Genomic DNA, 13430 nt, shown 5'->3' on the forward strand with positions numbered 1-13430 from the left:
GGACTCACAGCTCGGCGAGTTTCTGGCAGAACTCCCAGGCGTCAGGTCGGATCCTGCTGATGGCGTTGTGGCCGAGGTGGAGCTGCTGCAGAGTCAGCAGGCCGTACAGCCAGCCCTTACTCACCTCCGTCAGGTTGTTGTAGTCCAGCTGCCTGCAGGCCCACACACACACACACACAATGAGACTTTATACTACATTTCAGTCATGATGGAAGAACAGAACTGCACGTCTCTTGGAAATTTGCTTACAGCACTTCCATGTTGCTGAGGCCCCAGAAGGCTCCGTCCATCAGGCGGCTGAGGCCGTTCCTCTGCATCTTCAAGGAGCGAAGAGCGTGCAGACCGTGGAACGTCAGGCCCTCCACCCTGCGAACCCGATTCCTGCTCAGCTCCCTGAAACACACACACACACACACACACACACACGGTAAGCGTCAGACCACAAGCAAGGAATACCCAGATGGTAGGAAATGTAGTGGTACAGTTTGACTTTTCAGACAGATGCTACCAATAACTGGTATTTTGTGCAGATGTTTTACAATGTATTGTAAGAACAGTTCCCTCCTTGAATCTTTTTCTCCATCATTTAATGTTTTCCACAGAACTATACGGATTTCAGGGTGAAAAAGCCTCAGAAACAGCATGTAGACAATCTAAATATCACATCACCACAATGATGGTGGATGAAATTAACTTAAATAGCCATTTCTCCTAAATTCAAGTTCCAAACTAGTGTGTAGTCGGAGAATGTCTGGACGTCAAAATGTTGTTATAGGACACAAATAAAGCAACAGAAAAACAAAGCTTACAGATGCTGGAGGTTGGGCAGTTGGAAGATCTTAGCTGGGATGGTGGAGAGCCGGTTGCGGTTGAGCCGAAGAACCTGCAGACTGCTGGACAGGTTGGTGAAGCAGCCCGTCTCCAGCGACGAGATTCGATTGTTGTTGAGGAACCTGAGAAAGATTTAATAACAAGGTTTGCTTAGAATCCAAAGACACCGAAGAAAAACTGTATTACAACAACAGAAACATGGGGTTGGTTCCTAACATAATCACCAGAAATAATAGGGCTTTTCCCAGCATTTAGTCTATAAAAACACTACAATAACTATGGTATGTGTACATAATGAGAAAAATATTACGTGATGCTCTGATACATCTACTGGTTAGCTGTGTTGTGGATTTCTGTGATGTGCTAAGAGCTGCTAATATATTATGGTTTGGACTAAAAAGTTCTCTTTCAGCTATATAAAAGGCACAATCAGGCAGTAACAGAACTGGTAACACTCACAGGTTCTTGAGCGGAAGAGTGGGGAAGGAGCTGGCCTTTATATCCACAATGTTGTTGTTGCTGAGGTCGAGCGTTTCCAGAGCGAGGAAGGGCCTGAGCTGCTCCACAGAGATCCTGGTGATCCTGTTGTTTGCTCTGAAAATACAGACACCATCGCTCCAATAAATGACAAAAATACTGTGTATTTGACTAGTAGCGCACACCAGTTTCATGTTTCTAGATATACAAACAGTCAAGTCCCTCAATTAGCCTGTGGCATTAAAAAATGACAAACTCTCACGCGCTTGCAGAGCTAAAACTTACCACCCAACGCGAAGCGCTGTCATAGATTTTTTTGCTGATGTTGCATGTACAGTATATTTCAAGGATGCCAGCAGATTGCTCCGTGTGATCAATGTTGCTGCTCTTCACACCAGGTCCAAGCAACCTTTGGGTTTATTGATGTGTTATTTTGTTTATAAGGTAATTACCGACAAGGTATTTAAAAAAGTAACCTGCCAATTACTTGGCTGATGAATACCATTCCCTCAGTGAAAGCATGCCTCGGCAGAGGCCAGCAATTTCCTGAGCTGCACGCCTCCTAAATTGCAGTGCAGGGACTGCTTAGTTATAAACAGAGCCTGTACAGTGCCCTCTTTGTGTATGAGACCCAGCAGCAGAGCGAGAGTGAGGGGGGAGGCAGGAATTCCCTCCAATGCACCAGACTACAGGCCTCGTTTTCAGTATTCATTGCGATGGTTACAGTCCCCCCCTCCAGCTACACCTTACTGACCAGAGAGCTAGTGTTAGTTTTTCTGTTTCACTTTCCAGCAGCCCGAAAGAAACATCAACCTGAGGACAGATTTATAATGTAGGTTTAATTTGGGATGTGGTGTCATTAATATTTAATTGTTGGAATCTGTCAATCAACTGACCTACGGCACAAACTGCTTCACAAGAGTGGCCGCTGTCGGGAATAGAGCTGAAATGTTTAATTGATTAGTTGATCGACAAAAGATTAATGGTCAACTAATTTGATAGTAGATGAATTGTTTTGTTAATTTCACAAGCAAAAATATCAAAACGTGCTCAAGTTCCAGCTTCTTAGTCGCCTCTCATTTATGTAATTCTAAATTTATAATTTTTTTAGACCATAAAGTTATTTGAAGAAGTCAACTTGGGTTTTAGTAAATTGTAAAATTTCTTCACAAAAAATGCTGTCAGTGAAAGAAAAAGCAGCATTTAACAGGATGCAAATCAGGTATTATGACCGTCTATTCACACCCAGCAAGGCTTTTGCGCTCACCAACTCGTCTAATCTTGATCTCAGGTTTTGTTCTTCTTTCGTCCACCTCCGGCAGAGAGACAGCATGGCACCACGCCGTTGTGAAACTGAGATCTCTCACCCATTGAAAACACTGTGTGGTGACACTGTGAGAGCTGTGACCCATTTTCCACGTGTTGATGTTGATATTTCCATAGAAACCACAGAAAAAGTGCAACACCTTTCGGAGATGCTCTGAAGGGAAGATTTGCAGTCAACAAAGATTCAAGATGGATGCCAGCCCGGACTGTGGGACACTGCTGGAATAAAACCCGCCAGAGCATGTTCCTGAGCTCAGTGCTTCAGTCAACCTTGGTCCTGTGGCAGGGAAAAGTCACCAGGATAGGGGGCTGCCAAGGTGGGGGTGGGGGCAGGAGCAACTGTAAGTGGCAAACTTGCCCAAATTACACAAATAAGGCATTTTATGATGCACTGGAACTGCTGAAAGAAGTTAAAACAAACCAGATCACTAAATGATTAAACTGTTATTTTGTTACATGGAGTTTGGTTTATGAACACAGGCCAGCTAGCATGCCTGTGCACAATATAAACTCCAAGGCTGATGTGAAACTTATATCATTCTGAAAATATGCCACTGGCCTCCACTTGTAGGTTCTTAGTTCCACTCAGTTTGAGCATGAACTTACTCACTCCTGTCTGTCCTTGTGAGTTAAGAAGAAGTCAGCTGGCTGCAGGGCCTTTTCCTATCGTGGCCCCTTTCTCTGGAATAACCTCCCCATCTGATTTTTAAAGCCCCTCCAGGCAAATTTGTGATATTGGGCTATATAAATAAAATGTACTTTTTTTGTAACAGCCTTAACATATACTCAAAAATCTAGAGAAGGTTCTTGGTGTGCAGTAAATACCGATCATAGTCTTCAATAAAAACGGCACAGGCAGCTCTTTTGTTTGGAGATTTGCAGTGGGCTTTCCACGCACCACAGCCCCCCGGTCCCAAACAAAAGCGCCGCACACCACCTGTGTCTCAGTTTTCATGTTCCCCTGACTGGTCGCTGAGAGAAGGAAGGCCGCCTGGTGAGAAAGAACCAGTCTTTCCAGTTTCTCTCTGGGGGAAAGTAGAGCCACGGAGAGGGGCTGGCACACACTTCCAGTCTGAGGACGAGGAGATGGACCCTGAAATTTTACCACTGGGGGCCAACTAATTATTCCATAATCCCATCAGCCTTATCAGATTCATTCTAGTTATTTTTGCATCACAACACCATACAGCAGACACCCCCTCATCTCAACATCTGCACCGCCACTCAATGAGCCCTCCTCTGTCCTCTCCACACACAAACAGGCCGTGCATTGTACACTTTAATTACACACACTTCAAATTTGTTCATCCACTTTGCTATCAGATAACGTGATTATAGAGCCATTACAGCTGTGGTTGTAGGGCTTTGCGGCTGTTAGTGGAAGTCGATGGAAGGCCAACCTGTGAGTCAATAACAGCCAGAGGCATCTTTAACATTGATCAAATATGTACTCATTATTAAACTGAGGCAGGCAGCAGACAGACACTAAATCAGCGCTGTTGTGACAAGCACAGAAAGTGTTTACCATGAATAAAAAGATTTGAAAAATGTGCATGTTACCATAATCTTCCTCTGCATGTTTCCAGACTTTCCAAACCTTTTCGAAACTTGAAGTCGTGAAACGTGAGTGTGGTTAAAGCCTTTTTTATTACAGACTTGTTACACCAACACGATGTGGGTTTCACAAAGGCACATACCTGCCAGCACTCTACCCCATAGTATTTTTGGCCTCTAATCAAACTGACCACATTTACACACTGAAAAGTTAGGTTGTTATGTAAAATTCAAAGATTCCTGATTAAGGTTGTTGTTGTTGATTTCAGCAAGGCTCTGTGCACCGAGCAGCGACTATTTTTTTTTAATGGGGGAAGCTCTTTAAATGGAAAGTCGCTTTTTCTAAAACTGTCTCGCTCGTAGTGTGTGTGCATATGACTGCTGGTGCGTCCGTGTGTGTGTGTGAGTGTGTGTGTGGTATTTCCTATTGGAAAAAGAACAGAGTTTTGAGAAGCCATCTGATGACTCCCTCTCTCTGCAGTGGCGCCTGTAATGAAAACCAGGGCTGCGTTTGCTGTTGAGACGCCATATTAAACTCTGCACATATCTCACTCAAATGGCTGATCATCTTAACACGTCGGCTCCCAGCCGGAGTGGAGAGAAGCAGGGATTGCATTAGCATGCGAACTGAAGGACCTTTACAGCAACTGTCTGGGGAGCTGTAAAGTTCTTGACGTATCCACATATTTCTGTATTTCTTGCAATACTAAAACCCCTCAAATTATGCCTGTTGTACATGTTCATAAATGCATCTTGCATTCTGTTTTTCAAAATGTGTATTTTCTTTGTTGCTAAGCCCGCTTGACCGCAGTGTTTCTGTTTCTATCAGCTATTGAAGCTATTCTTGCTCATGCCAAGCACTTGGCTCTGCTTCTTAACAGGATAGAAAATGTAAAAAGCTGTCATAAGCCTGAATCTAGTGCTGAAATAATGGAAAATGCTATATGTGAGGATTTGATGCTCTTTTAAAAGTCATTGTAAATGGAGGACCTTTGGGTTTTGTACTGTGGGTCGGACAAAACAAGGGATGTAATGACATCACCTTGCACTTCGGGACATTTTTAAACAGACAATAAATAGATTCTTCAAAAATACCACAGATTAACAGATTATAAGATTATTCGTTAGCTGCAGCCCTATTGCACATATATCTATTAGATGTTGCGGATTATTAGTATAATTGCTACTGTTTTGGTTTGTAATTCTCATCTTCAACAAGTTTCCCATATCTATAGTTCACCTCCTAATATACCTAATCAGACCTGGAATCTCCAGGTCATTTGTTGAACCCCCCTGAACACAGGCAGAGGGGATTTAGCGGCGGTGGGGTTTACCCCCTCCATAAATTCCTGGGAAATTGTTCAATTAATTAAGATGATCACGACTCAATTACTACCAGCTGCAGGGTTATTGCCGTTTGTTTTTACTCGGAGCTGCGAGGTCAAAGAAGTCGGCGAGAGCTGCCGCTATGTCTGACTGGCTGTTTGAATAAGTGGTATTCGATACCCCAAGGTCTTTTTTTTCTCATTACTACCCTCCCAGCTCGGAGAAACTGAAGGAGGGAGAAAAATTCTGGAAAAATCACACTGCGCCACCTAATCTGAAGGAGGAGGGCGGCAGCCCAACACAGGCAGTGCGAGTGTGAGAGCAAGTGTCAATTTCAGTTTCTTCTTTTTCTTCGTATCAAATCTTTTCACGGCAGAAAAAGGGTCAAAGAAGGCTTCACAGAAAGTGCAATTTAAAAACACTTTTGCTCCATTTACTAATATAACAGGTGACACCATTTAGACCACCAAGAGTGAAGCCAAAGTACTGACTTTAAAAGAAGAAACTTTGAATTGAAAAGTGATTGCAAAACTCAAAACAGAAAATTTGAATGTCATTTGCATCTTTTTTGACCATGCCATTAGCAATTTTAGGGGGTTAGCATGATATACTGTGGCTTACTAGCTTGTACCTATTAGCTGGAATAGCTAGTTAAAATTGTGGGAGGTCAGGTAAGTAGCTAACATAAAGTAGCATTAGCTGTAAAGTAAACCACTAGGATTCCCAATATTATCCACCTCTTGTACTTCCTGTGTTTTTCACTGAGCATTACGGTTACCAGGTCAAACAAATGTGCGTCTTTAGCTCCATTAGCATTTTTCTGAAACATGTAATGCTTTCATTTTTGCAGGAAAATGTCATATCATTCTGTGACTCATGGAGCTCTCCATTAAAACATTAAAGCAAGACTTTTTTTCACTAAAAACGAAAAGTTGAGCAACAAAACGCACCCTTACATAGTTCAGTGTTCTCAGAGATTTTGCTACTACTGCTGCTTGGTCTGGTATGACCAGTAGCTAATGGTGAAGCTAACGTTTAGGTAGATCTAGATCTGTGTAACTGTCATTATGGAGCCATTCTGGTGACTTTATCATCTCATATCTTCTCTACTTATGCTTTCATTACTGTACATTGTAATATTTACTTTGAACCCAGAATTATGTTATCACAGTGCCTCACCAACAGTGCAAATCTTGTTTAATGACAGTATTACTGCTATAATTCTTGGGATTCCCTGCTAATTCTCAGGTAGCTAAATTAGCATTGGCTGTAACAAACCTCTAGGAATCCTAATATCACCTACCTCCTCCTCTTTTTCACAAATGTTTTTAAAACTTCAACTCTCATGGGCGTTCGTATAGTTACATTATGTCATATCTTACAATAAGATTATTTAATGTCCTATAAATAAGTGTCTGTGTTTCGTGTTATTCTGTACTTATCTGGAGTGTGTTAAGTCAGAGTTAACATGGATGACACGAATTTGGGTAAACCAAACAGAACAACATCCTCAAATCAAATAAAGAAATTATGGTTTGGAGAAAGTCTGGAATTTCTAAAGTGAATCAGTGCAGGAACTCTGCACTTTAATCCAGAGTTGCTCAAGGGTACTTGGACAGCACACACAGCAGTTGCGACATATGAACCTGTGACCTCTTTCTAACCACGACGGGAACAATGCAGCCATTCACACCAGGTGTTATTTGTGTGTGGAACAAATAATGGTGCAGGACAACAAATCTGAGTTAACACGTGAAGTAGGAAAAACTTCAAAAACCTCCCCCTCAAATAATGCAGTAAAATATGACATAAGGTAAAGAGCTTGCGTTAAACACAAAACCATCCCTCCTATCTTCCTCTGCTGAAACTTATAGCTGGAGGTGACACTCTTTGCTAAACGTGCAAACAAACTGTTGATGGCTGACGGCTGAAGGCCCTGCGGCTGCCGCGGAGCGTCGTGTTGGGGCTTGATGAGGAATAAGCCTCATCAAGCCGGGACACAGATACATTCTTCCACAATAACTTCACGTCAGTGGGTTTTGGAGAGACATGCCACAGAAAGCAAATAAAATTGTTGAGGTTTCACACACTAATATCTGGTGTTCTTCTGAAAGCACGTATTGCACAACAATATTCCAAAGGATCTTCTGGTTAAAGTCTGAGCAAGATGAGCTATGACAAGTCAAGCGGTTTTTCATTGAATTTATAAGCAGAAGTGAACTCACGCTCTCACTGTCAGCGAAGCACTTTAAAACACTGCATATATATTCAAAAACAGGCATTAATTGGCTGCTTTAAGGTGATGGACCAAGACACTGTTGGATTTTCAGGAAGTCAGAGACACCATCTTGTTTCCAGATTAACCACCATTCATTTGAGCCCCATAAAGGGCCGCACAGAAACATGTAAAAACACCCACTGAAGCTTAAAATCACCAAATTTGGATCTCTGTCATTTTCACATGACAGATTTCTTTCCTCCCAGCGTCACGTCACTGCCTCCAGGTTAAAAATACATCAACAGCCACCAGACAAAACATTTCCATTTCTGTTGATGGCATTTGTCTTCGACCACGTGACCCGTCTGGGGCTGGGTGCCATGTCTCCGACTGCCCCGTCTGGGAACCGGCTCAGCCAAAAGGGTTGCTCTCTCGAGGGAAGGAAGGGGGAGGAACCACTTCCCTGCTCACTACTTTAACCAGGAATGGCAACTTTGGCAGAGGATCACCCTCCAGAAGTGAGTCTGGGGAGGTGTAACGCTTTTATATATATATTAAAAGAATTTGTACTTACAGAATGAGGGTTGTGATGTTTGAAGCATAAGGGCCCAAATCAGGTACTGCCTCCAGTTCATTGTGGTTCAGCTTTCTGTATTATGAAAAAAGAATCAAGAGTAGTTTGTCACATGCATGGACAGTGACGAAAACTGTTTAGAAAATCCTGCGAGAAGTGCTGAGAACACAAGGCATACTTACATTTCACTTAGATGTTGTAGTTTAGAAAACAACGTGCTGTCAAGCACCTGCAATTTGTTATGGCTCAGGTCCCTGCGAAGGGAAAAAAAGGCAAAAATTAAAGGAAAAGTATACACCATGGACTGTATTTCTCAGCTGCTGCAGTCTTCCATTTGGGTCTACATGGCAAACATAATTACATACAAATTCTTTGTGTTATTGTGCCTTAACACTGTGAACAGAGCAAATGGATCAAAGAAAAGCCACTGTAATTAAACTGTGAGACGGTGCACAACTGATGGTGATTAAATGTAACAGAATGGTCCGAAAAATAAGCAAGGATACGATTTATGACCGACACACTGTCACAAACAGGAGAAAAAACACAATGGGATACAGTTTCAGATCCCATCAACCGATTCTGCAAGTCACATCTGAAAGCAACTGAAAAAGTCCCAAAACAAACTGCTTCCCATTCAGTCTCTCCAAAAAAGGGCTTACAAGTTAAAGGCCTCTGGATTCTTCCCTTCTTTTAAAACACAGAAGAGAGCGTGCAGGCCAAAACTCCTCACTTCATATCCAGGCCTCTGCTGAGAGGCAGAGCCAAAACAGACAAGCTGATAAGTTATTGAGGGGAGAGATTCTGTTTGTGCTGAAACGGAGGGTGAAAGCTGGCGAGGGACGTCGATAAAAAAGCTGGCTAAAGTGCTGGCCTCTTTTCTGGTGTCTGTACTTGTGTTAACCACATTCCTATTTTGACTTTAATAGTTACAAACCTTCACAGTAACACTATTTCCAATAATATTTGGTTTATCATCAAGTATATATAGAACCCCATACCTCTAGCATCGATTGGTCTGGGCTTATATCAGAACTCCTTTACAATTTTGCACATTTCTGGGAACTTCTTTATTAATGTTTGTACATAGGTTGCTTATTGCCTATTGTAGTCTTGACGAGTGCTTAATCAGTCTCTGGTCTATGTCTTGGTTCTGTCTGAATCCCATGTGGATCTGGGCCTGACACAAACCCGACCGAGCCTTGGACTGGACTGAAGCAGTCTTGGCTGCAGCTCACTGGGGGTGAGACTCTTGTTTTTGCTGCCTGTTTTGAATAGAAGCCTGAAAACCAGCTCAAGGAGTCTGGCAAGCGAAGCCTCGTGCGCCATAAAGTGGTGGAGTTATTGACGCTGCTGCGCACGATCAACGCCGCGGTGCCAGACACTTTTTTTTACACCCCCTCCTCCTCCTCCTTACCTCCCTCATCTGGAATCCATCAAGGAGCTCTGGGAGGAGGGGAAGAACCTATCAACTCCTGATGTATTCACAATGCCGGGAAAAGCGAGAAGGACGCTTTTCAAAAGTCTAAAACACCCCTGTCGAATTTTCTGGGGCCTGTTTTTGTTCTTTGGTGGAAAGTTTCATGAACCACTCAACCAGAGTTTTACTTGCCTTGCTCAGGCTAACCCCCCCCCCTCCTTTTCTTTCCAAGCATGGAGCTGTGTGGTGTTGTTGTTGTTGTAGTTCCAGCACTGGGGGCCATATGGGAAAGGTGTCCTATCATACTCCCAAGATAAACCCTAAGTAGCTCTGACACATCCACTTCCCTCACAAAGCAGGCTCTGAGCGGAGCAAGATAACACACAGCGCTGCGTACAGGCTCCAGCCTGTATGTGCTGAAAATGTACCGCACGGCTTTCCTTATCAAAGACTGAAAGGTGAATAAGTGAGCCACTCTTTAGGTTACGAGAGCTGTCAGTAACGTTTTAGATTACAATAATGGGACATGGCAGCAGAATTCAAATTTAGTTCCATAAATGTTTCTCAGAGGCAGAAGAACTTTGATTGGCTGGGTTACACCTTTGTGGAAGAAGCCAAAGACTTGCGCTTTGAAAGAGCAAGTTAGCCAAAGGACACATTTGAAAGCCAAAGAGCAAACTTCAGTAAAAATATAAATATAAGTGGCGGTTTGATTAGTTTCATCAATGAGGATGGCATTTGTGATTTTGGAAGGTCGGTATGATAAACTGTAGCTTATTACCTTATAGCTATTAGCTCTAATAGCTAGTTAAAAAAGGTAGGTAGCTAACAAAACTTAGCATAGGCTATGATAGTAACCAGTGGGATGTGGTATTGTTATCTACCTCTTTTACGTAGTCGTAGATTTGTATACTCCTTTAGAGGTGTATGCTGTCTTTTATGTCATTGGGTAACTCATAGAGCTCACTATTTATTAAAAATAAAATGGTGTAGCATTTTCCCTCAATGTAGCTATTGTTGAACGACCCAGAGCGCTAGGGTTCCTGAATCCTTTGATTCCTAGCTAGTATAAACTCAAGAATGTAAGGTAAGTAGCTAACGCACCATAAATTAGCATTAGCTATGACACAAACCCAAAAGAATCGACCTCTTCTTGCCTTTCCCTGGCCATTAATGTTACCTGGTCAAATAAATGTAGTTACTGAGCTCCAAGGAACATCTAATTAGTGTCATTCTGTGACACAAAACTCTTTATGTAACTTTTTAATGGCGGTTTTCCCTTAATGCACATTATCGAAACTACAGTGCCTCACTCTTAAACCTTGAAAAGTGAAAAGCCGTTGAATCGGGGCATAAATCTGTAGCCTACCACCCCCCAAACAACACCCCAGATATTCATGGTTTATAATCCTACTTCTCCATGCTGGTCTCTTCTTCTCCCTCCTACTTTCTCCTCCTCCCCCCCCTCCTCCTTTCTGTGAGTTTGTTTCGAACTAATCCTACACGCTCCTCCTTAATCAGTACCATCGCTGGCTCTGGAGTTGCTAATTCAGCAGAAATAATGGGGTGCTGGAAAACAAAGGGTCGGGTGGTTTAAGGGGTTTAAGATGTGCTGGAGAGCCACTCGTAAATTAGCATGCCAGAGTGAAAAGAATTTTTCCCCCCATGTGGAACTTTTTTTTTTTCATTTTCTTTGGAAGGCCGGCCTTGGTTATGAGGCTCAGGCTGGGTCTGTTTTCTCTGGCAACGTCAAGTTTCCAGAGCAGCACATTTTAGAAAGAGAAAAACTAAATTCAACAGCAAGGAAACAGCTCCGGACCAGGCAGTGAATCAAGCACTACAACCTCACACAGGACAATAAAAATCAAGCACTGCAGCTTAACGCAGGGCAATAAAAATCCAGTAAGAATAATTATCTGTAAAGTAGAACACACTGAGGAACAAGCCATTAAAAGCTGCGTCTCCAACGGGCTTCAGGCCGAGCTCAGCCTCGACTCAACTCATGGAGCCAGTAGACAAACAGCGGAGTAATGGAGGTATTACTTTAGGAAACTGTCCAGGGGCAGCACACAGACTGCATCTGATTTATGCTTTTATGGCTTTGAAGGCCTTCGAGGTCCGTGAAGCTGAAACCTGAAGACATAGACACACCAACACCCATCACTGCAAATAAAAAAACGCGGATGTGACCACACTGTCAAACCATTAGAAACATTACGGGGGTCTTCTAGTTGCAGTGGGAGACCTGACGGGAGATCAGTGTAACAACCACTAATAGTGTTGTTATTACTGCTGCAACTGGTAGTACTGCCACCATTTAGCTACAACTGCTTACACCCTGCAATGATACACCACACATCCTGATTTTAAACCCTGCAGGCACTTGGGAGGACTTAATCATTTACACTTTCATTAGGAGGCCTGGAGGGACTGACAAAAGCACATTGATGTGTAAAAACACACTGCTTGTGCTTCCCTGCTGGCCTCGAGCAGCCTGGTGTGCTGCTTTAAGGGCCAATACAATAAATAAAACATGTTAAGACACAGAGACGGATGAATGACTAGGTGTTAAAGATGGACACCAGGCAAGGTTTTCAGTCATTTCTGAGGAGAACCTTCTTGCCATTCATGTCAGGTGGGGCAGAAAAGTTTTGCAGAAAGTTTACTGGCTGAACCAAATGCAGTAAAATAAGGGCCAATTTCAGTAAAAAAACCAAAGCAAAGTCAAACATATGTTATTTCTTTCTGCAGTAGGAGATTCTACATGTGGTTTGCAGCCCATTCTGTTTTCATTACGACAGGAATGTGGACCATCCCGTCGGTTCTGAGGGGAAACGATAACCTATTCAGTGCAGAGGTGTGAAAAGATATCAAAATAATTAACCAATAAGCAAAAAGAGTTTAAAAAACACAATGATCCATGGTTGTAATAAGACACACAAACGTTATTTAACTGGACTCACAGTTGAACTGTCCATTCCGGGATAGTTTCTGGAATTTGGCCCCTTTTCAGCCGACTGCAGTCCAAAAGCTCCCCAGAACAGGAGCAGGGAGGGGGACACGTCCTTGTGTTAGCAGCAGATCCACGCTGGAGCCTCACAAACAGCAGAAAAAGCACGGCAAACCTCGCCAAAGTGCGAGGCTGCGTAGGGGACCACATTTTCTCCGGCCACACAAGAGAGAAGAACACTCTCTCTCGGTTGTATCTTCAGATGAAGCGCAGCCAATCCAAAGAGGTAGTAGTGGGGGGGTCACCGAAGAAAATCCCAAATCTGGTGCCGTTTATCAACACAGTCGGTCCTTTATATCCAATCCCGCGTCGTTGTGAGGGCCGTGGATGTGAAATGTGAAAGAAAGGCGTACTTTTTAAACTTGCCCATTCCTGTGGAGAAACTTTTTTCTGCCGTGCGCCTCGCTGCCTCCGCCGCCGCCGCTGCTTGCTGCTGTTGGGGCAACTTGTGCTGTGCAGGATCCCCACAGAGCAGCGTGAGCACACACCAGAGGTATGCGAGGGGAGGGGCCACAGGGGGCGCATGGGAGATGTAGTCCACGCTGCTAGCAAGGAGTCCCTACATGGGACAGCACAGAGCAGCTCCCAACACTTGCAGAATACTACAGTATTGCAACAAAGCACATTCAGTTAATATAACAAGTGCTACTTGTTTATTTCTTTCTTTGGTATTTTACAGATTAAGTAAGTTACA

At 43.2% G+C, this 13430-nt stretch overlaps 1 protein-coding gene across 1 annotated transcript in view; it reads right to left on the minus strand.

Moving 5' to 3' along the window:
• lrig3 (leucine-rich repeats and immunoglobulin-like domains 3) overlaps window positions 1-13197 on the minus strand; it is a gene marked incomplete in the record, with an annotated part of 19969 nt that extends 6772 nt beyond the window's left edge. The window contains 7 exon segments of the mRNA XM_035679002.1: window positions 9-152; window positions 250-393; window positions 810-953; window positions 1291-1425; window positions 8307-8381; window positions 8489-8560; window positions 12690-13197. Of these exon segments, the coding sequence (XP_035534895.1) occupies window positions 9-152; window positions 250-393; window positions 810-953; window positions 1291-1425; window positions 8307-8381; window positions 8489-8560; window positions 12690-12886 (911 nt within the window).
• Between the last annotated feature and the right edge of the window lie 233 nt (window positions 13198-13430).

This window comes from Morone saxatilis, unplaced genomic scaffold, assembly GCF_004916995.1.
Source record: "Morone saxatilis isolate NCDOM2014 unplaced genomic scaffold, NCSU_SB_2.0 Contig10, whole genome shotgun sequence".
NCBI classification, from domain to species: Eukaryota; Metazoa; Chordata; class Actinopteri; family Moronidae; genus Morone; species Morone saxatilis.